General features: G+C 41.9%; 1 protein-coding gene across 1 annotated transcript in view; it reads right to left on the bottom strand.

Annotated features, from left to right (window-relative positions):
- Positions 1 to 671: 671 nt before the first annotated feature.
- WIF1 (WNT inhibitory factor 1) overlaps positions 672 to 21282 on the bottom strand; it is a 45255-nt gene continuing 24644 nt past the window's right edge. The window contains exons 4-10 of the mRNA XM_059817172.1: positions 15251 to 15391; positions 11278 to 11373; positions 9551 to 9646; positions 8100 to 8195; positions 3938 to 4033; positions 3062 to 3157; positions 672 to 793 (exon numbers count right to left, since the gene is read on the bottom strand). Of these exons, the coding sequence (XP_059673155.1) occupies positions 672 to 793; positions 3062 to 3157; positions 3938 to 4033; positions 8100 to 8195; positions 9551 to 9646; positions 11278 to 11373; positions 15251 to 15391 (743 nt within the window). The remainder of the gene's footprint in view (positions 794 to 3061; positions 3158 to 3937; positions 4034 to 8099; positions 8196 to 9550; positions 9647 to 11277; positions 11374 to 15250; positions 15392 to 21282) is intronic.

Consider the following 21282-nt stretch of genomic DNA (forward strand, 5'->3'; position numbering starts at 1 on the left):
ATAAAAAGTTTATTACATAAGAGCTGTTTTGTTTACAATATATTATATTGCTTCAAGCTGATGCAGAAAGTTCATACATTTTAGTTCTACTTTGTTTACAATATATTAGGCTGCTTAAATGCCACCACCACAGTGTATTGTTAATACGCAGTACTTTGCAAAACTGTAAGGCCAAAAATAACATTGAATTGAGTTATTCTGTTTTTAAATTAGGCAACTTATCTATTTTATTTATTTTTCTCAGGGAAAAGTCTAAATGCACAATAGCAAAAATGTAAAAGGCACCTTTCCTTTGTCTTAGGCAAATGAAATCTGTAGTCATTGAAATGATTCAGGTTAGCATCTATGAGGTTTTCTGCTTGAATATTGTTACTTAATTTTTGGAAAATATTTGCAGCTATATAATCAAAAAAGGAAGTTTAAAAATAACTGAATTATAGTACAAAACACCATCCAAAGCACTGAAAGAAGAAGCCTATATAGTCATGCTATAGAAGTATTTCTAAAACTTGACAGGAAGAGTAAATATCAGCTCAGTGGTTTATAATGAAGCTAATAAAATTCCAGCTGGTAATCCTAACTGTAATGAACAGCATTTTAACATTCAATCCATGAGAGGTTAATGAAGGCTATGAACTTTGTGTAACATGACCCGTTTCAGATGTTGGAGTTCACCAGATATAATTGGATTCGGGTGGAACATGCCTCTCCTCGGCCTTTTTCGGTGAAGGCGTGTGCTGCCTGTGCTTGCTGCCTGCTGGCCTCAGGGCGCCCAGACTGCTGGCTCCGTACCCTGGAAAATTAGCCAATTCAAGAGAAAAGAAACCATAGAAGCAGGCTCACGATCCACTGCTAATATTTCAAGGCGAAACAGTCCCCCCCCATTTGAACAAAGGATTTTGCTATGCCTTATGCAAGCTCTCATCCCTCTCTGTGCCCCCAGGATGGACGAGGTGCTGCCAGACGGAAAGATGCTCTCGTCTCGCCAGGGAGCCCAGGGGACCATCAGTGTGCCCAGGCTGTCACTCAGCCCTGGGTTCACGTGTGCACAGCCCACACCGGATGGGTGAGAGTCATGCCAATCTACCAGTGATGGTGTCTAAAGAGGGGCATAAGCATCCCTGCAGGGAGAATCTGCGTCAGCTACCTGAGCTTGGCTTTGGCTTATGGCTGAATGCAAAGAGAAAGAACAGCAGCAACAATAAACACCTAGGGGGATAAAAAAGCAGTCTGAAACAGGCTTAGCAATGCTGCTTTGTTGTGGAAACTGAAAACGAACAATAAAAATGGAATTCAAAGTATTATGTTGTAATTATTTATAGTTCCATTTACCCATCTCATTACTTAAACCCCATAGAAATGACTTTGAAAAACCGAGTCTCCCATTCAATTTTTTTAACCACTTCTTTTTATGAAAACAGCTTTACCAAGGAGCCATTCATTTGATGGAGTATGAAGCAAGTCTCACAAATTAACCATAAATCTCCTCTCAAGATCAGGAGATGTCCGGTTTTAGTTGAAAAGAGTGAATTGCAGTGCATGCACTTGTATTTGCAGTTTAAGCCCTACATGGGCACTTAAAATGGGGGTGAATTTAACCCAAATGGGCTATTCTCAGATTCTTTGCTGAACACAAAGAGAGTTTTGCAGTGCTAAACACAGCAGGACTGTACCCAAACTCCAAGTAATGAAAGCTGGAAAACCTTGGAGCTGACAATAACGTGTGACTATTGATTCCTCAAAACAAGGCAGTTAGGAGTTTTGGTTTTGTTGTACAGGTAACTACTTCTTTGGGGATGGTCACCCATAGTACTTTTTTTTTTTTTCACTTGCTATCTGAGTTATTTATAAGAACAGTATGACAGGAAGAAAAAGTTCATATTGAACTTATGAATTGAAGTTCATATTGGTTCATTTTCATGTACCTTTTTTCTAACCATAACTTATATTAATGGTATTTCTCCTTCAGTGAATGGCACGAATATTTAAACACAGGCCCACTAACTAACAGCAGAAAAGTGGACTCCCCAAACCTAATTTTCACAGCAAAATCCATTTTTATTAGATAATACTCATTTTTAATGAAACAACTATATTTATTCTGATATATTTTAATGTGATACAAATCACAGACATCAACAGCATTTAATAAAAACGAACATTCAGTTCATGATGCAATGTAAGGTTTACGTTTCTTATGGCTAATTGCTGGGGTTTATAGCTGCAAAATTTTTCAATTTTTTTATTACTGACACTTAAAACACTAAATGTGAATTGTTAGTGACAAACATTAATACCTCATGGGAGGATGTACAGAATGGGTCTTGAAGATCTGCTGCTATAGCACTGTTGCACATGGAATATAAAATTAAATCTGAAGTTCTTACTGGATATAACCAATTGTATCTCAAATAATTTTATAGTGCTATTTTAAACCCAGTGAAATGATCAATTGCTTCAATAGGTGTCAACTGGACCAATAAGCACAACAGAAATTCATTCTGAGGGCTTTAACTTTGCTTTGGGACAATATATTTTGTAGTCTGTAGAGCACGGTGGGAAAAGGAGGAAAAACTCTGAAGTTGGTAAGCATAGATCTTGCATAACTCTTCAAGTTTTCCCCGAAGTTTCTAAAGGACATTTCATTTTTTATGCTTTAATCAGCTTTAAAATCTGCCAGAGTTTTATTTCTAAAAATGCCTAGCCAACATTTTAAAGCTAGCTGACATTACTGAGGAGTACTGATGAAGTTTAGATCCCTTCCATACTACGGGTGGAAGACAAGCAAGGTCATCTAGAAATCTGGTTGGCACCAGATTCTGGAATTTCTAATACAAGGGTGATCTTGGCAAAACACTTTCAAACAATTCTGAGGTTTTTTTAAGTAGTTAAAATTATGGAGTACTGAGAATCTTCATTTTGTTGTTTAGATTAAAGATTAGAAAAAATGAAGTGTGGTATCATTAATGATGCTGGAAAGGTTCTTGAAGCAGTCATTTCTGTATAGCATCGGATGTGTAAGACCACCGATATGGACTCTCGGGGTTTGTTTCTCACTTACTTTTATTGCAGTGTCTTCCGTGCCAGCCTTCTTTGCACTGGCATTTGTTGGGCTCAGCACAGGTGCCGTACAGGCCACAGCCGGGTTCACACACAGCTGTAAGAAAGCGAGCGCATACACCTGACCTCGTGACATTTCATCCAGAGACAGAGTTGCATATTTGCTTTTCCTACTGTTCCTCATGATGGGTTGGCCCTGGTACAGGCTGGGGCTCTCACAGTAAATCTGTGCCTTTGCACTGAGTGCGTGCAGAGCCCCGAAACATTTCACCCCCCATTCCCTTTCAGGGACTGGCTCAGTCTCTGGCAGAGAGAAGCAGATGGAATAGCAGAGCTGAGCATCCACCAGAACCAGCAGGAGAGGAGGGTAGCCCCCAGCACCCCTCTCACAAAGCGCTCCCGTTGGATTTTAACGTTGCAATGTATTGACTTTTTATTAAGCATTTCCCTATTACTAAACTGCTATTACTAAGCTGACACATTGCTGTTTTATAGAAACTCGGAGCACAGAAGAAACTGTGGGGAGGCTTTTGTAAAAAACATTTCCGGTTTCATAATTCCCTTAAGTCTGGTGTACGCTGTATGTCCAGGAAATAAATTAACCTGAAATACTTTGACAACAAACAATCAGTGCTGACATTGTGTAAAAAGATATTGTACAGCCAGCTTGATGTTGTCAGACACTGGAACGGGCTGCCCAGGGAGGTGGTTGAGTCACCATCCCTGGAGGTATTGAAAAGACGTGTGGATGAGACGCTTAGAGACATGGTTTAGTGGTGGACTGGGCAGTGTTAGGTGGTGATCTTAAAAGTCTTTCCCAACCTAAACGATTCTATGATTCTACAACAAGGACTGATGGAGTGGCTTTGGTACTTACGCTTTGAACACAGGTCTCCCTGGTAGCCTTTGGAGCACTTGCATTTATTCTTACCAGTACATTTGCCTCCATTTCGACAGGGCTGATGGCATTTACCTAGAAATTGAAAACATGAAAACAATGGTCTTAGTCCCCTGCACCTACCGGAGACAAATGTCTGGTAAGCCCGCCTTGTACCCAAAAACTCACTGGATGCTGGTGTAAGAGTGTCCACTAAGGATCCATCAGGAGGACTCTGCTGCAAGTCTGTGCTTCCATTTTATATGCATTCTCCTGCTTCGAAAATACGGCAATAATTTGGCACGGCCAAAGCCTGTCCATGCAGATTTTGCCGAGATTTGTGCCACTTGGACTCCACAGAGTGCCCTGTGCCGCCGGTCAGTATTGCCTGCTGCTCTCCTCGCCCTTCGTGGGGGAGGCACCAGTGTCCAGACTTCGTGTTTGCAGAGAGTGGATCCATACCCAGGGGGCACAAGCAGAAGAAAATCTGGTGGTGTCCCAGAGAGATTTTAAGCACTAGGAAGCTCAGGAACTGACAGGTATGGCTGCTACTTGCAAACAATAAACAGACTGGCCGGGCCTGCCAGCTTGTGGCTGTGGAGCACCACCATGCTGTGGATGGTGCCATGAGGACTGTTCCACACCACAGCCCAGAAACTAAAGGCGCATTAAAAAAGCATGGCCTTCTTTCCTGTTTGCAAAGAACAGAGCATCTTTGGTAACAGTAACTAGAACTGGCAGACATTTTTCAAGGCTTTTGGTCTGGAAATTACTTCCCCTCGCATTCACGCTTCGGCAGAGGAAGAGGCTGGGCCTGACGGCGCTGTTCGGCCCTGACTCGCCCGGGAGGGAGGAGGTCCGTGTTGGTGGAGGAAATCCCCACTAAGTTCCTGCTGGGCCTGACTCACACCAAGGGCCTTCCTCAGACTTAACATCAAGTCTCCCATCACCAGACTGTTAGAATTTGTCTGCATTATCGAACTAATGAAATCTTCACTTGTCTCTAGGAAGGGCGAGCACAGGGCCCAGGAGCTCGGTCACCCGCAGGCCGAGGGAGGCTCACTGCCACGTCCCCGGGCACTCTCGGGCCATCAGGAGCTATACCCTCAACCTCTTGGCGGCCATATCTACCAGTGCAGCTTTTCTCACCGTCGTACATTTTTTCTCTTCATCTTTTCTAATCCCACAACATTTTCTGGATTCTTCAGAAAAAAGACCCTTCCTAGACTTAGCACTAATATTTACCTGAATCCGTGAGCAAACAAAACCTGGAACCTGGGGCAGCAAACTGCTTCCTTCCCTTTCCTTTTTTTTAAAAAAGATGTTAACTGAGACCTGCACAGGATAATTTAAACATCAACACTCATCCTTTCCACTGCTCGCTTGCTGTGCTGAAAACCTCAGCAAATGCACTCATCTCATGATCACAGATTGCACCCTTGGGACCTCAATACCCCAGGTAGCGCTTGCTCAGTTCTCAACCCCATCAGGTTTCTGCGATGTGTGTCAGTATGGTCAATATAAAAGAAACATTTGTTCCTAATGTGCACAATTATTTTAATAGCCCTGAAACAAGCTTCTTAACCAGCCAACGGAACAAACCATGCTAAGGAGAGTTTCTGCAAAAGCACAATTTCCCTGCAGAAGCCTCTGGAGAGGGAACCTGTAGGTATTTTAATTTGCAAGCATTTGGATCCGAAGTAATTAATGAGTGAAAGGAGCAATGCTAAGGAAATTCAGGGATTCTCCTAGTTCTTGAAGTAAATCTGGAGAATATGGGTCAAGGGGTGTGACACCAACTTCCACAGAGTTTTCTTAGGCAAATATTTGGCTCAGCACAGCTCAATTAACTTTGGACTAAGATATTTTCACAGAATGAAGGAAAGACTAATAACTCTCTCTGTTATTGACTGAGAAATGGAAAAAGCAACAAAACAGTTGGTGACAAATAGGGGAGGAATCCAAAACAAAATAAAACTCTCTGGACTCAAACTGAATCACTAATTAGAGACAATACATAACTATAGCTAGAAAAAGCCTGGAAGACTGTGAATGCTTGTTAGTATTGTAGACTGGGTCCAGTACATTTCCCAGGAGTCTTAGAGAGTGATTCAACTATTAGACAAGCACTCAAAATCTTTAAACACTATTAAAAAAAAAAAAGAACTTAGCAGTTTTCAGAAGATGGCTTTCTGCCTGTTGAAAGGTTTTCTCCCCTTGTTATTTCAAAACCCCCATGACTGAATGTAGCTGGCCCTGGATCTAAGAAAAGAGACTGAGTTGTGTTTGTCCTCTGGTGCTTCTAAGCCTTGTCTAGCATTTCTTGTAGTCTTCCACTGGTGCAGTGCCCAGAGGTGGTAGCAGCCATCAATCACAGTCTAACAATTGCCATCCCAGCTTTACAAAAGCCAAGGCAAGTGCGTAGCTTTCCTTGCGCTCATCAACATGATCCCAGTTTAGCTTTTAGCATACTGTGATCCTGAATTTTTTTTTCTTTCTTTTGTACAGAAACTAGTTTACTGCCTGTATTTTAATTAATTTAATCTGAGTCGCACAGGTAAGCCTTTGCAAGAAGCCAAAGTCAGTTGCACCCATCTTAAGCAGCAGTAGACAACAATGATCTTGAGCCCCTTGGACAGATCAATTAAATGGATTACCCTTAATTATACATGCTGTAATACCAGTTCTAAGAGTTCTCCTCAAAAAGCACCACTGACATAAATTACATGCTTCTCAAACCTTGAACCAAACCTTATTCATCATCTGAGAAGTATCAACAAAGTTGACTTCTTGGGTATTGAAGAAAGAAATGGGTTCTGTCAGAGTGTCAAATTTGAACTTGATGTAAGCAAAGGTAAATTCAGTGGAAACCCACACTATCGTTCTGCTGACATCTATTATGAATTTATATCAAAGGGCAATCTTTATTAATTTAATAACAATAAAGCTTTACTGCTTCTGTTTGGCTCCAGTTTTGATTATGTAAAAAGGAGTTGCAAAATACCTTGTAATGTATAGAGATATGGTGAAACATTTATATACGTCTACTGTTTATCTACACATCAGTACTGAGCAAAGTGTAGGTCTTATGGTATCTGTGCTCTTTCTTCACACAGTAATTCATTTATTGTCCTGTATTGGCTGACAGCACATTAGAGCTTATTTCCATGCGTTTCCAAAGTATTTGATGATACAAATTCCGTAACTGTGAGAAGAGCCTGCCTCTACTGATGCATATTAAGAAATCAGCTCTTACATATCCCAAGCCAAACGCTGCTCTCTGCGCTTCTGTGAAGGCACTGGGGAACATCAGTGAGATTATTTACAGGAGGGGAAGCTCCTCACACAGCGTCCTGCTAGAAGCTTTAAGCCCAGAAAGAATGACCCAGGTGTACGTTCTCAAAACTGAAATGCTCATACTCTATTCAAGTGTGGGGAACGATAGAATTAATCCAATTTAACAGAGCTGCGAGAAAACTCTTCTCTTAGTGAGATCAAGTATTTGACAGCTGACTTCCCAGGTCTGTTCCAGCATGGCCATATCTCCACCCCCAGCTTTACACAGCACACTTAGATCAACCATGAGCTAAAGTATTTTGAATTGCTTTGATGCTAAACTTCTGAAAATAGCAAGCCTTTTGATGTTTGTGACATGGATTTTCAAGTTGCCATGTGAATGCAACTTAATACCTTACATAAAAGCTCTCAGTTCTTACGGTTCAGTCCTCCCTTTTCCCCAAACCCTTCCATTCCCAGCTTATAGTAGGCCTTTCAGAGGTGCAGGCTCAAACCTAATCTGCTGTGCCCAAGTGCAAATTGCCATAACCTTTGAAAATAGCTGCTCCACATGGGCTTGGCACAGCAGCACATCTGTCTGGCACAGAGTATTGCTTGCATACTTACGGCTTGAGGGTTATTACCAAGCCCAGTTACTAGTAAAAACAAAACAAAAGTAGGGGATGAGATGGTCTAGCAATGTGTCAAACTTATCAGTAAGAAATGCATTTGGAGTCATGCGGCATCTGACTCTCTGAGGACCCCAACCTGCTGTGTGAGACCCTTGCTGTGAGCCCAGCAAAGGCAGGTAGCACGTCATCATTCAGACACCAACACTAGAAGAAGTTGATGTAAGTGAAAGCAAGCACATGGAGATGCTACTCACTAATTTCACATTGGTCTCCTTCATAGCCTGAAGGACAAATGCATTTTCCCAGATAGAAACACGTTCCTCCATTGAAACAGGTTGTTGTACAGTTTGCTGAAACAAATAAAACAGGAATGAACTAAGTCACTAACATGAACTCAGTCTGACTTGGCCTTAATGTTTTCTGCTGCTTATCGTGAATAAACATTGAGTAGGTTTAAAGAAGTTGCATTAACATCTTTTCATCTGGTTTACACAGGAAGACTGAAATGCATTTTTTCATACATAATGCTTTACACAGGTACACACACAAGTCAATATAGAAAGAGACAAGTGAACAATACAGCAATGAGATCCCTGAGGACAGACTGTCTTACATCTTTATCAATCCTCCCACGTAAAGCTTGTTGAAGGATTAAGTCGCTATTGCTATTGAAACTGTCAGTGTCTGATAAAAGGAGCACAGCTTAGGACTGGAAGTTATTTCTGCAAGAGGATACTTCACTACAGTTCTTAATTAATGCCTTGACTAGAAAGAAACCTGTCTAAGTTTTTGCTGTCTGGTGACATAGATGCAAATGCTGTGTCTCTCACCTGCCAAATTACTTACATTGTGTTAGACATGACTTTTCACCAAACAGCTGGGATTCATATTAATCCTTCAAGACATTGGGAGCATTTCATTACAGTGCGCTTTTGAAACATTTTTTAAATGCGGTAGAAGTCTCATCAAGGACTAAATACAAGTCAGAAGGACTTTGACAACAACAGTTTGTGCAAGCATACCTAAAGGCCTAGAAAGGTTCCCATTATTTTGCTGGAATGACCACTAGGACCTTTTGCTTTTAGTCTCTACTTCATATAGTTCTGCAACAATAAATGCAACGTGATGTTCTGTAATCTTTTCTACCATAAGCAGGTCAGTTATATGTCTGCAGGAAACTACCTGATTTTCTTCTAAGTGGTAGCTTGGACTGTTCCAAATTACTGAACAACTGATTGTTCCTTTTTATCCTTCCTGAGCCACAATGCAGCAACAAAAAATGAATAGCCTGCTTATTTTTTCATGTGTCCAGATGCAGCAAATTAATGTACTAAATGATTAGTAAAACTAATTTTACTCCAGGACACTAGAGTTCAAATAGAAATAATTTTTCTTCCTAGGCCAGAAATATAAGTGAATTTTGTGGTAGGTCCCACAGCTTTCAGTGGATCAACTAAAGTGATCATCTAAATTAACCTTCACAGAGGTGGCATATATGGATGCCTGCACATTCAGCTGCAAAAGCACTTCCAACAACTCCCAGGTGGTGCTAGAGCATCTATTTGAAGAATGACAAAACTTCTAAAACTTACTTACTTCATCACTTGCCTGACTTTCCAAAATCCACTCCTAGAAGGAAACTAACACAGGGATATAAAGACAGGCTGCTGGATATGGAGCCCAGAGGGTTTTAGCCGGCAGTTACCTTTGTCGCAGTTGATGCCATAGAACCCTGGGGGGCAGATGCAGAGGCCGGGTGTAATGCAGAGTCCCCCGTTCATGCAACGAGGAGCACACAGTGCTGAGGAGCAAGAAAAACAGAAAAAACATCGCTGGTGTGATAGCAACTGTCTATTTGAATACACAGCACGTTGTCTCCTTAAGCTACTTTTCCTTCTGCTGAATGTAACGCCACCTTTGTAAAGCATCTTTGTAAGTGGGTTAAATCAATTACATCTCTGGTTTGTATCTGGCAACTTGTATACAGCATTACTAAAAAAGTGAAGATTAAATTATGTTCAAATCTGGTTCTGTAAGCAGAAATTGCCTCTTGTACAGTTTAATTCCAAACTGGGGAGAGCAAAGTGCCCACCTACACCCTCTATAACTGGACTCTGGTCCTGCAGCTGGTGCCTCAGCTCTGCAGACAGGACTGTGTCTTTAGGTGCTGTGCTCAGAGGTGTCAGTGATTCAGTGGGGTTCCCAGGCAGGCTTTACAATGAACCCTTCCTTCTCCCTCTGCATACCCGAGCATTAGCGTGGATACCCAATTTAGGCTAGGGGAGCCTGTCGCATGGCCTGGTTCAGTGGCCAAACTGTCCTGCATGTTCCCCGTGAACCTTCTCCAGAGCCCCTGTGCTCTCCCAAGCCTTCTCTGCAGTTGTAGCCACCCCACAAGGCTCTTCCAAGGAGACATGTCAGGTGACAATGCTTCATTTCATGGTTGCCCGTAACTGGTACATGGAGCGAGACTGGGTTCATACCAGTGAGTTAAACAGCACCCAGGCATGGGGCCAAGTGGGGGCGCAGGATCATCCATCTTGTGAAATTGTTCGTGCCATTCCTGGCACGGCTTTGTCCTTGGCCAACTGGCAAACCCTTGTGGGCATGGCCCTGGGGTGACCAGTGGCCATGGGCTCCTCCCAGCAGGGAGTTTGGAGGGCATTTTTTGGGGGTGTAAGAGAGTTTATTAAACATAAAAATGCAAACTGCACCATCCCAGTTGGCCTCCAGGCCAGAGAACTCATCCTTTGTACTTAATATTTTGGATGTAGCCAGAGCATCTGGGAGCTCAGTGAAGGATGCCATTAGAAAAGGATGCCCACGGGGATGGTTTGCTCCTTCTCAAGTCACCCCAGGGAGGGTCTGCCACTGGGGGAGGTGAAGGAAGAGATAGGAAAGACCTAGTTTCCTCGCCAAGTCACTCACTTTCTTGGTTCCCCCACTCCTGGAAATGTTGTTTGGGGCTATTCATCACTGATAGATAGGAAAAGGAGACTCTTTCCTTCATCTTCCCATCTTCATTGCCAGCCTGCCTCCAAATTAGATGTTATCTCCAAATTAGAGATTATCTCCAAATAAACAAATGCTGAACAACAAAAGTCCTGTGCTTTGTTTCCCAGCTAGTCCTCATTAGCAGAAGAATTTTATTGAATCTTTTTACCAGAAGGATTCCCTGCTATTAAGGATCACTTAACTATTGTGTCAATTTTTGTTAAAAGCAATCTCTTAGAGAGAAAACGTCTTTCTTGTAAGCAATTAATGTTTCCATTAGACCATGGATGATGATAGTAATTCTCTTACATGTATGGAGTCAAAATACATGAAACCTTCAGAATAGGCCATTCTTTTAGGAGAGGCTACAGTGGAGTAGCTACAGTTTTGTTGAGATTATGGTAAAGATGACAGTTGAGAATATTTTTTTAAAATTACCTTTCTCACAGTGAGGCCCATAAAATCCATCTGGACATTCACAGACGTGTCTTTCATTGCAAAACCCTCCATTTCTGCATCCTCCTGGACACTCCGCTTCATAAAATATAACGACAAACTTAATTGGATATTACATACTTCAGCTGTCAGCCAACTTTCAGTAGGATCAATATAGTCCTTTGACACACTAGTAAAAACATTTGCTGGCAGAGAGGTGGATGCTGGCAGAAATAGAAGTTCAGCTAAGACCTCCTCAAGAGAAATTAGTTTCTTTTTTGTTAGTCTACAAATAGAGGTTTCATCACGTGTTCAGACAAACGCACCATGTGCTTGTTGACAGACTATGCATTTCTATTGCTCTGCTGTTCTGTAAGTGCATGAGTAATGTGGATGCTCTGCTCAATACAGCACTTTCTCCTCCATGCAGAAATGAGAAGGCAGTCCAGGACTTGCATTGCTGGTTAGACCTGCCCTCAGTATGCAGGACCAGTTTCAATTTCTGCAGCCTTAAGCAGACTGCGCTGCAACTTGCATTGTATTAATTGCTACATCTGTTACTACTGAGGTGACAAAGTGATGAAATCTGTGTTCAAATGAAAGAGTCAGCTCCAAGGCTAGAGGAAAGAAGACGAGAAAGGAAGATGAAAGCATTCCTGCACAGTGGTCCTCTATCATCATCCAACTCATTCACATCTCAACTATCGATCAAACACTGGTTAAAGCATTGGGCAACACTGCCTGCATTATGCAAGGATGAGAAATACCTCTGGGTACCATCACCATCCTCAAAACACCAGAGTCCATCGAACAAGAGGCAAAACAAATTGAACCCTATGGAATCCCATGAAAACATGACTGCTGGGTAGAAAAACAATTGCTCAAAAATACCTTCCTAGATCTCTCACAGAGAAGAAGGTAGGCAGGAGAGGCTGCTTACTCCCATTAGAAAAAGTGAGCATCACGTGTGATCAGTGGTACCAGCGCTACAAGGCAGCTTTAGCAGAGTGGGCATGACCTGTTCATCTTGATGCCATGCTGCGTGACACTCTGAGTGAGAAGATTCAAAAAACTCTGAGGCAGACCGAGAGCAATCTTATTGCAACTATCTCAACCCAAACTTGAAGGTCATCTACTAGACAGCAATTGGCTGGAATGTTGGCATCATGTCTTTTTTTTTTTCTTTTTCCTTTAATGCAACAGTGCTGTAAACATCGTGACTGACAACACTTGCCAACAGCATCCTTACTTCTCCATTGCCTTGTCACCTGATTTCATCAGGAAGTACTGGCACCTACTATCCATAGGCTATAAAGATGTACCATTGATTCACACTGATTCTCAACTGAATAATACCTGAGTTCAAATTCAAGCAGTTACAGCTTTTAAAGTGCACTTGTTTAAAGTGGCAAGGAATAGCAGGATGTCTATAAATTCAGGAGGACCAGGTTGCCTGAGACATTTTTGCAGCCCACTGAGATTCTTTAAACTGTAAGTCCTATTAATACAGAGGAAAACATAACCCTGGACTTAAAAAAACTTTGAATGATTCTTCCTTCTAATATTTGAATCAGGTGACGTATCTGTCAGACTCATACACAAATAAACCTTTGTTTTTGAAAATTTATCTAGTAGATGATTAGAGCCACAGGAAATGATGGCTGCTATAACTAAAAGCAGCATCCTGCTGCACTCGCGTTATAGCTCTCTATTTAGCGGGATGGCGAAAGGTAACTCTGAGACTAAGCAAAAGGAAAGAAAATCTGATGTACCGGTCAGGTGGCTGGATGATGTATACAACTGCCAAATAAACCAGAAAGAGAGAGGAGGAAAGGTATAATTTCAAAAAGCTCTTCCATCCAAGGCCATTGGTACATAAAGCAAAAAGTGTTGCTTTAAAAGTAAAGCTGTTTGCAGCAGTAGTAATAGTGGAAAGGCTTTTTTGTCTTATTGTGTTCCAACTCCAGACTAGGAGTCTTTCTGGAAATGCTTCTCTCTTTGTACCCAAATGCAGAGCTGCTATTCATTACAGAAAATGCATGCTTAAATACATAACATTTCAAACAGAAAAATAGGAAAACGTAATTTTAGTGTGGCGATCTCTTAGCCACAGCAAAGCCTCTCCTCTCCCAGAAAATTGCTCCCTTGCTCCCCTCACTTCCTCTGGCGCGGGCCCTTCTGGATGGCCAAGAATGACTGGAAACAGCGACCAGGGCCCCAGCCCGAGTAACTGAAGCTCCTCACCACGAACGACATCTTTCAGAGGAAGGAAACTCACCCCTACTCTAACACCAACCAGTAAGGACATTCTCATCCTTCTCAGCATCTGTCCCAAAACACTGCGGTGTCCACCTCACAGGATAGAGGGCAGGAGTGGGGATTACCCCAGTACATGTTGGAAGAGACCAGGCGAGAAAACTCCTCCTCTGCCCACCTCTAGAGTTTGGGAAATCATCCTTGCATCTCTCAGCTGGCTCTGGGAACAAAGGAGGCCATAGGATGCAATACTGCTAAATTGTTTAATATTACATCTCATATCAAAATAGTAACAACAACAACAAATAGCACAGAAGTGATAACTTGGATGAATGCTACTACTAAACTGAGTTTGGAGCCCTCTCTGTTTAAGCCACATTTTTCCACAATGGACCCATAACTCTGCTTTCCCTATTAGATTACCCCAACACTATTTCCAAAGTTTATTAAGTTCAGTATCATTGAACTGTACTGAAAAATAAAAAGCAAATATTTTGTGTTGTATTTACATCAAACACCCAACTTCATACACAAGATCTGATTGATTTTACTTCCATTAAGCCCCCGTTTTCCTTCCTGTTTCTCTGCCCACTTCTCCTCCCCCTCCTCCACTTTCCCTGGGCTAACTGGCAGCAGCAAGACTTCAAAGGAGACAAGCAGCTTTGCTATTTAGGTGTAGTGAGGTTTCAAAGAATAAACAACTCCTGCTCCTGCTGCTCACTCTTTGAAGCCATGCTACAGCTGATTAGCTCAGAGAAAAGAATGCAGAGAAGTGTGGGACTGGGAATGAAAATTTAATAGGAGAAGAATAAAAATCTCACTCTTTGTACATCAGCCCTGTCATGGGTTAATTTGATACAATTGCACATGACATGGGATAACTGCCTTATCTTAGATACTGTTTTTTCAATTTCCACAGCCTCAGTTGAAAGTGATAATTATAGTTGTTTGTAGTGTATCAAATTAATCCAGAGTGTCTTATTACATAGTGTTTATGGTTCATAGATAGGTTGATTAAACAGGTTCACTTCTTTCCAAGTAAACACTGCAATAATTTCATGGTGCCCTTCTCCTACCAGTGCAGCCTGTGTGTTTACTGCTTGGTGACTGCAAGTACTGAGGACCAGCTTCCACCACCTCACCTGTATCCAAAACCAAGAGGTTGCCATCTGAGCTCCAGAGAAGGTAAAGCCAAATTTTGCAGAAATGTTCTGATTAAGGATTTTTGCATTCGGTTTGTATGTGCAAGTCGAGATTTAAGGAACTGTTGAACTAAGGCACCAAACAGTATTTATTGAAGTCAGTGTCCCCACTACAGATCCCAGAAATTCCGTTCTCCAAATTATGCACCACTTCTGGAAATGTTAGACTCGGCTTGTTTTCATAGGACTAGCTCTCCTCCAAGCACCTCAAATCATTTGCTAACAGGTGCTTCTCACATGATACACTTCTATCAACGTCTTTAACGTGACGAGCTGTGAACAGGAGAAGAAATGCCTCCAACCCAGTCTGCTAAGGGAGACAGGGTTGACAGGGTTAGTAAACATGTGGTAAATGAACAGCAAATCCACAGAGCCAGAACAGCCTGGCATTCACCACCATTGCCACACATTGTGTGAGCACTTTATTTCCATCTTCTCTAGACATTCTCCTGAATGAAACATAAGAAAGTTAGGTGACCAGGTCTAACGGTATTTCAGCATGTCCTCTTTAGCATTACCTTGCTGACAGGTTTTAAAGAAGATGGCGTTCTGAGGGGTCTGGAGAATAATATTGCCTTCTGAATTCATTATGATCACATTCACTTCAAATGCAGCAACGCCATCTTGTTTTCCAAGGCAAGGAAATCCAACCTGAACAACTTAAAGGAGAATGATAACAATGAATGATTTATATTTACATGCACATATATCTATATACATCTAAAAGCATACATCAAAATACTAAAAAATATAAATAATATTTACATTTAAGCTTTAGAGTAAAGCCATTGATGAAAACCTGTAACACAGAGATACACAGATCACCTTATTCATAGGCGGCTCAGGACTGGAAGTACAGCAGCACAGGAGATGAAGGGCGACGAAGCTGGTGAGGGGTCTGGAGCACAAGTCTTATGAGGAGTGGCTGAGGGAGCTGGGGTTGTTTAGCCTGGAGAAGAGGAGGCTGAGGGGAGACCTTATCGCTCTCTACAACTACCTGAAGGGAGGTTGCAGAGAGGTGGGTGTTGGTCTCTTTGCCCAAGTGACGAGTGACAGGACAAGAGGAAATGGCCTCAAGTTGCACCAGGGGAGGTTCAGGCTGGATATTAGGAAAAAGTTCTTTACTGAGAGAGTAGTGAAACATTGGAATAGGCTGCCCAGGGAGGTGGTAGAGTCACCCTCCCTGGAGGTATTCAAGGAGCGTGTGGATGTGGCATTGTGGGATGTGGCTTGATGGGCATGGTGCTGTGTGGGGTTGGGTGGGTTGGTTTTTTTTTTGTTGTATTTTTTTTTTTTTTTTAGGTTGGACTTGATGATCTTACAGGTCTTTTCCAACCTTAGTGATTCTGTGATTCTGTGATTCTGTGAGATGAGCCTGTGCTCATTTACTGACATAACCTCAACAGTTTGCAGCACAGACAGGGGTCTTAACACAAACATACTTTTGCTTGCAGGTAAGGCAATTACTCACGTGGAGGTATCTAAGGATACACCAAAACAAGCTGGAAGCCTATATTTAGTTTTCTAAGCCTAGTTGATCACTTCTGAGTCTAAACTTTGCAGGCTTTCACACAACTTCTGCAAAAACATCTCACACATTTTGGAAAAAAAGTTACTTTAGACACATTTTGCTGTTTTGGATATTGCAATTAATACTTAAATAAAATACTGATTTAATCAAAACTTACTCCAAAAAGTGCTGGCAAGATGGTACACTTGATAAATAAGATCATGAGTGCAAATATTTAAAAAGAAGACAGAGACACATCACTCTGACAGAACTTGTTAAGTATAGTGATATTTGGAGATTGCCTTTCCAGGAAAATAATTCAAACACTTTTTGAACTACAAAGAGTTTAAGTAAACAATTAAGGCCAGTAAATCTGGAGCATTTTAATGAGGAAGCAAGCCCGATACATCAGAGCTATGGAATGCTCCTCTGTGATTGTCACAACTGATCTTAAATAATCTTCAGATGAAACGATTTTAACTCTTTTCTTCAAAATTGGCTCTTCCTAGCTGCTTTATAAGTTAGATCCAGCTAATAGAAATTGTTTATTCATTTCTTCTGAAGCTGGCCTGAGATTTCAGAACCAAATACTAAGCTAACAGCCTTACATTTGGTTTGTTTTAAATTGCTTGTTATAAAAAATTTTGCAAGTCATAATTGGGTCATTTTTGTTATTTGTTGCCTTGGTGTAATATAGAATAATTTATTGCTGAAACACATTCTGCTTCTGGTAAGTCCTACAGACTGAAAGGTCTGTTGCCGTTTTCATTATAAAGCAATTTCATTGTTGAAGAGCTTTTACACCGATCTTTTGAAAGACTGTTACAAAAAGCATGTAACCATGTGGTAAGAAGGAAACTCTTACAGTGTATTAAATATAGTTTAAATGCAGTGAACTTCTTAAACTGTAGTAACTTTCTCACAGCACAAAATGCAGGAAATCAGTGCTTGTATTGGGATATGTGTGACTTAGCTGAGCAAATTGTTATGGGGAGGAAGATATGGCAGAAGTTTAATGATGGCACTACAATCATATCTAGACTTCATTGAATTGGTAGCAAACCCCTGATCTTCCCTGAGATTTGGCTGTGGGTTTAAATGCCTAGGGCAAAGACCAGGCATGCATCTCTTAGGGCTAAAGTCCGAGGGGACAGGTCAGAAACCCCTTATTCCAGCACTCCCCACCCTGGAAGCATCTGTATTTTTGGACTTCCCATGTGTCTGAACTCCCAGGCACACGGAAATGCAGTAAAGGACCCTCCTGTGAGCAATAAGCACACAGATTCTGGCTGAGCTCTGTGGTGGTTCAGAGCCAAAATAAAGTCCCTAAACTCTGCCTGAATCCCTGTCTTTTTATGCCCGTTTGAATAATGCTAAGCATGGAGCAACAGCGCTACAGTCAAAACAAAGCACAGAGAAAAAGTCCCTTCCATCCAGAACCACGGCCATGAGCTCCCGTGGGCTAACGAAGTGCTGAGCAGGGCTATGGCAGGGCAAACCTCAGGTCTGGTCCCTGCTTCCCAAATTCAGGATGCAGTTTACATTTGCCCATCACTGGCTAAGAACAAGGAGAGGGAATCACAGCTTAGGACTTCTCTCTGCCAGCCATCTATCTAATTTAATTTTAGCTGGTAATTAGAATGCTCTCCTGGAGGATGCCATCACCAAAAGCCACCTACAGTCTCAGGGGTGGGATTGCTGAAGGGACATCTCTGAATCTGAATTACCAATCCCAGTAAAAGTGAGCGTGCGGGGTCTGAAGAAGAGTGGGAGTCCATGCACAGCCCTGCCTCCCACTGTCCCTGTCAGCATGGCAGAGTGAGCACAGATGCTGCTGCACCCAGAGAAGGCACCGGTTTCTCCCACTGAGCCTGGAGAGAGTTTCAGCACCATTGGTTGCTCAGCATATACATTTTAACGTGTCAACCTCAACAGTGGGCAGGGAGAGGAGGAGTCCTGTGCCTGACCAGCAGGCTGGGGGGGCTGTGTGACCCGCACGAGGCAGTGCTGTGGCAGCAGCCCAGGCACGTCAGCTTGCACCGGTGGCACCAGCATGGCACTGCACTGGCTGGTGCAGACTGGGACAGGAGGGGCCGGCTCACGTCACTTACGGGGCCAGCTCCTTCTCAGTCACAGGCCACTACATTTCTTCTGGGCACAGACCAATAGCTGGTTTGACCTTCCTCAATTCAAGTCGTTAATCACCGCCACTACCAAAAACGCCTGACTTCGTTTTGAACCTGCTGACCTCAGTTTGAACCACTGGATCTTCACAGGCTTTCCCCTATGAAATGAGAAGCCAGCCTCCTCATTGGACAGGTACCCATACTCCACTCAGAGATCTTCTTTTGGACAAGCTGAGTAGTCTTAGCTCTTTAAGCTCTCACTAAAAGGCATCTTCTCCAGCCGTCTCACCATACATTAACATCTTACCATGTGCCTAGGTGCAACAATACCTGTGTTGTGAGCATTGAATTGGGTAGCAATCCTGGGATTTGCAGATGGAATTTTCAAATTAGTCTAAGGAACCTAAGTGATTTAAATCTAATTTAAATTTGAGAAGAATTTGATACTTCATCTCATTACAGCTCTACTGGATTAGATAAAGTTGAGAGAAGGACAACAAGGCTGCATCTGATGAGGAGCAACTGAGTAGGCTGTGACTCTTCAGCCTGGCAAAGAGAAGAATTAGAGGGGACATAACAGACATCTACAAAATCATGACTGGTATGGACAGGACCAACACTATGGATTGACTGCTGTGTCTACCAGTACAAGGACTAGTACCCATCAGACGAAGCTGTTGCAGCCAGACTCAAAACAACAGGAGGGGCACCTTCATGCAATGGGAGGCAGTGAACTCCTTGCCAAAGTCATTTGAGATACCAGAAGATTATATGGACTCAAGCAGAGCCTGTATAAGTACTAGAATGAGAGATTTGTAACCCATGTGGGGTTATAAAAAACACAAATCACTTAAGACTCAGGAAATCATCTGACCTGAAGCTAGTCAGAGCTGAGACGGTAAACAGGAGTATCACTTATGCTTGCCCTCCCCTTGCTCTTCCACAGGTCTTCTTACGGCCACCATTGGCCATAAGACAAAATGCAGGCTAGGCAGGCCTTAAAGCACTAAAGCCATCCTTATTTAGCTTTATTGGTGGTAAGCAAATATCCTCAAAGAAGTTTTAAAAGTCCCCTGATTTTGACAAAACCACTGGGTTCAATTACCTCTGAGTAAGATATCTAACTGTTAATCCTCATTCTTGTTTCCCACTCTCAAGTCTAATACAGCTGTCTTTCCTCTTTTATTCCTCCTTAATTGTCTTTAATGTTATCTTTTGGGCTAAAATGCTTTTTCAAGAAATACTACTCTTGATTTGCTATTAAATACAAGCTTGTGACTGAATTTCTTCTGACATGCATACGTGTAGAAAAAATATTTGGTAATGCAATAGATTCAGCCAAACTAGACTAGATTTGTCAGAACAGTTTTGTGAACATATTAATTCTAGAAATAACTACAGAGTAGCCACCATTCACTATTTTTATAGCATGTATTTATTTAAGGCTATGCAGTTAATTTCAGCCAGCTAGCAGGCAGCGTAAAAAAAACACCATCATGCTAGTGGATCACTGTTAAATAGCATACATGCTTCAAATATTGTATATGTACTGATTATCAATGGCTGTTAAACACTAGACTCACTATAATGCCAAACAGAACTTAAATACAGCTTATATATACTAAATGGAGTGGTGCAATGCACATGCTCCATGTAAGGGAACACCGTGGACATGCCCACATTAGCTCTGGAACTGCAGTACCAGTGCTGCAAACAGGGTAAGTCCTTTTTGGTTTTAATCAGACCTCCTATCATGACGGTTAACAGACCTTCTTCTGGAACTGTGAGATCTCATCTCTGGCCTCCTTTCACTTGTAGATTATATGTTTTCCTAGACACAATCAGAAGAGGCTCACTTTGGTCTAGTCTTTCTAGATAGTTTAAAATTGAAGGAGAAAGTAGCTTATATTAGAGGATGCTGAGTGCAGAGCTTCCCACATATCTCACTTGCTTTATATGGAGGTGGAAATAATCTCAATGTTTAACAAGAACTTTGCCTTTGTGACCTTTTTAGTTACATTTAGAGTAAACGTCTTTACTTGCCAATTTATTGGGCTTGCAATCAATTAAATTGCAGCAATTATGGTGTAAATGTTATAGCACTCTTCATCCAAATCCATTTTCAATACCACTCACTCAATCCAGTGAATGGAGACACCACTCATTAATGTGAAATTCCAGGTCCCACAGTAAAAAGCTGTGCTGCAACATTACTTCAATGCTGTTCTACTACAAGCCGAAAATTGAAGATATCAAACACAAATTTTCAGAATTCATATATTTAAAAAAGATAAAAGAAAAGAAGACCAGCCTAAGATGTAAACCCATGTATCAGTGCTACACTTGGATCTGCATGCAGCCCCACCCTCACATTCCTTTTCTCACTTCTTTCTCATATTTGCCACACGGTTCTTAGGCTGGCTAAGGCTGATCATGAAACCATGATCACTAAGACACTTCTGCCACCCAGATGTACATTTCTGCCTTTCTGCCAGAGACTACCACATATTAGCCCTTGAACAGATCATGTAGACTGTTACTCATCCACTTCAGAGCAAAATGGGTTCGATAACGTTTCATGGAAAGCTGTTTTACCCCACCTGGCTCACTGTGCACCACGGTGCTTCTGGAGCACTCACATTGGTTTGGGCTCAGCCTCTGCTGTGGAGCTGTAAGGTCCACTGAAGGACTGAGAATACACAAGTAAGGGAACAGTGGTGAATGATAATATCCTAAACCAGAACTTGTATCTTTGAGCTGAATGTCCGGTGACAACAGCTGACCCCAACTGAAAGTAAAACGTCCACAAACTGCAACCTCTCAGAAACAGACAAATTTGATAACTATTCCTTACAGTGATCAAAGATTTTGTTTTCCAAAAGTTGCACAACTTAAGTAATAATATTCATGCACA

This window comes from Gavia stellata, chromosome 4 (assembly GCF_030936135.1).
Source record: "Gavia stellata isolate bGavSte3 chromosome 4, bGavSte3.hap2, whole genome shotgun sequence".
Lineage (NCBI taxonomy): Eukaryota > Metazoa > Chordata > Aves > Gaviiformes > Gaviidae > Gavia > Gavia stellata.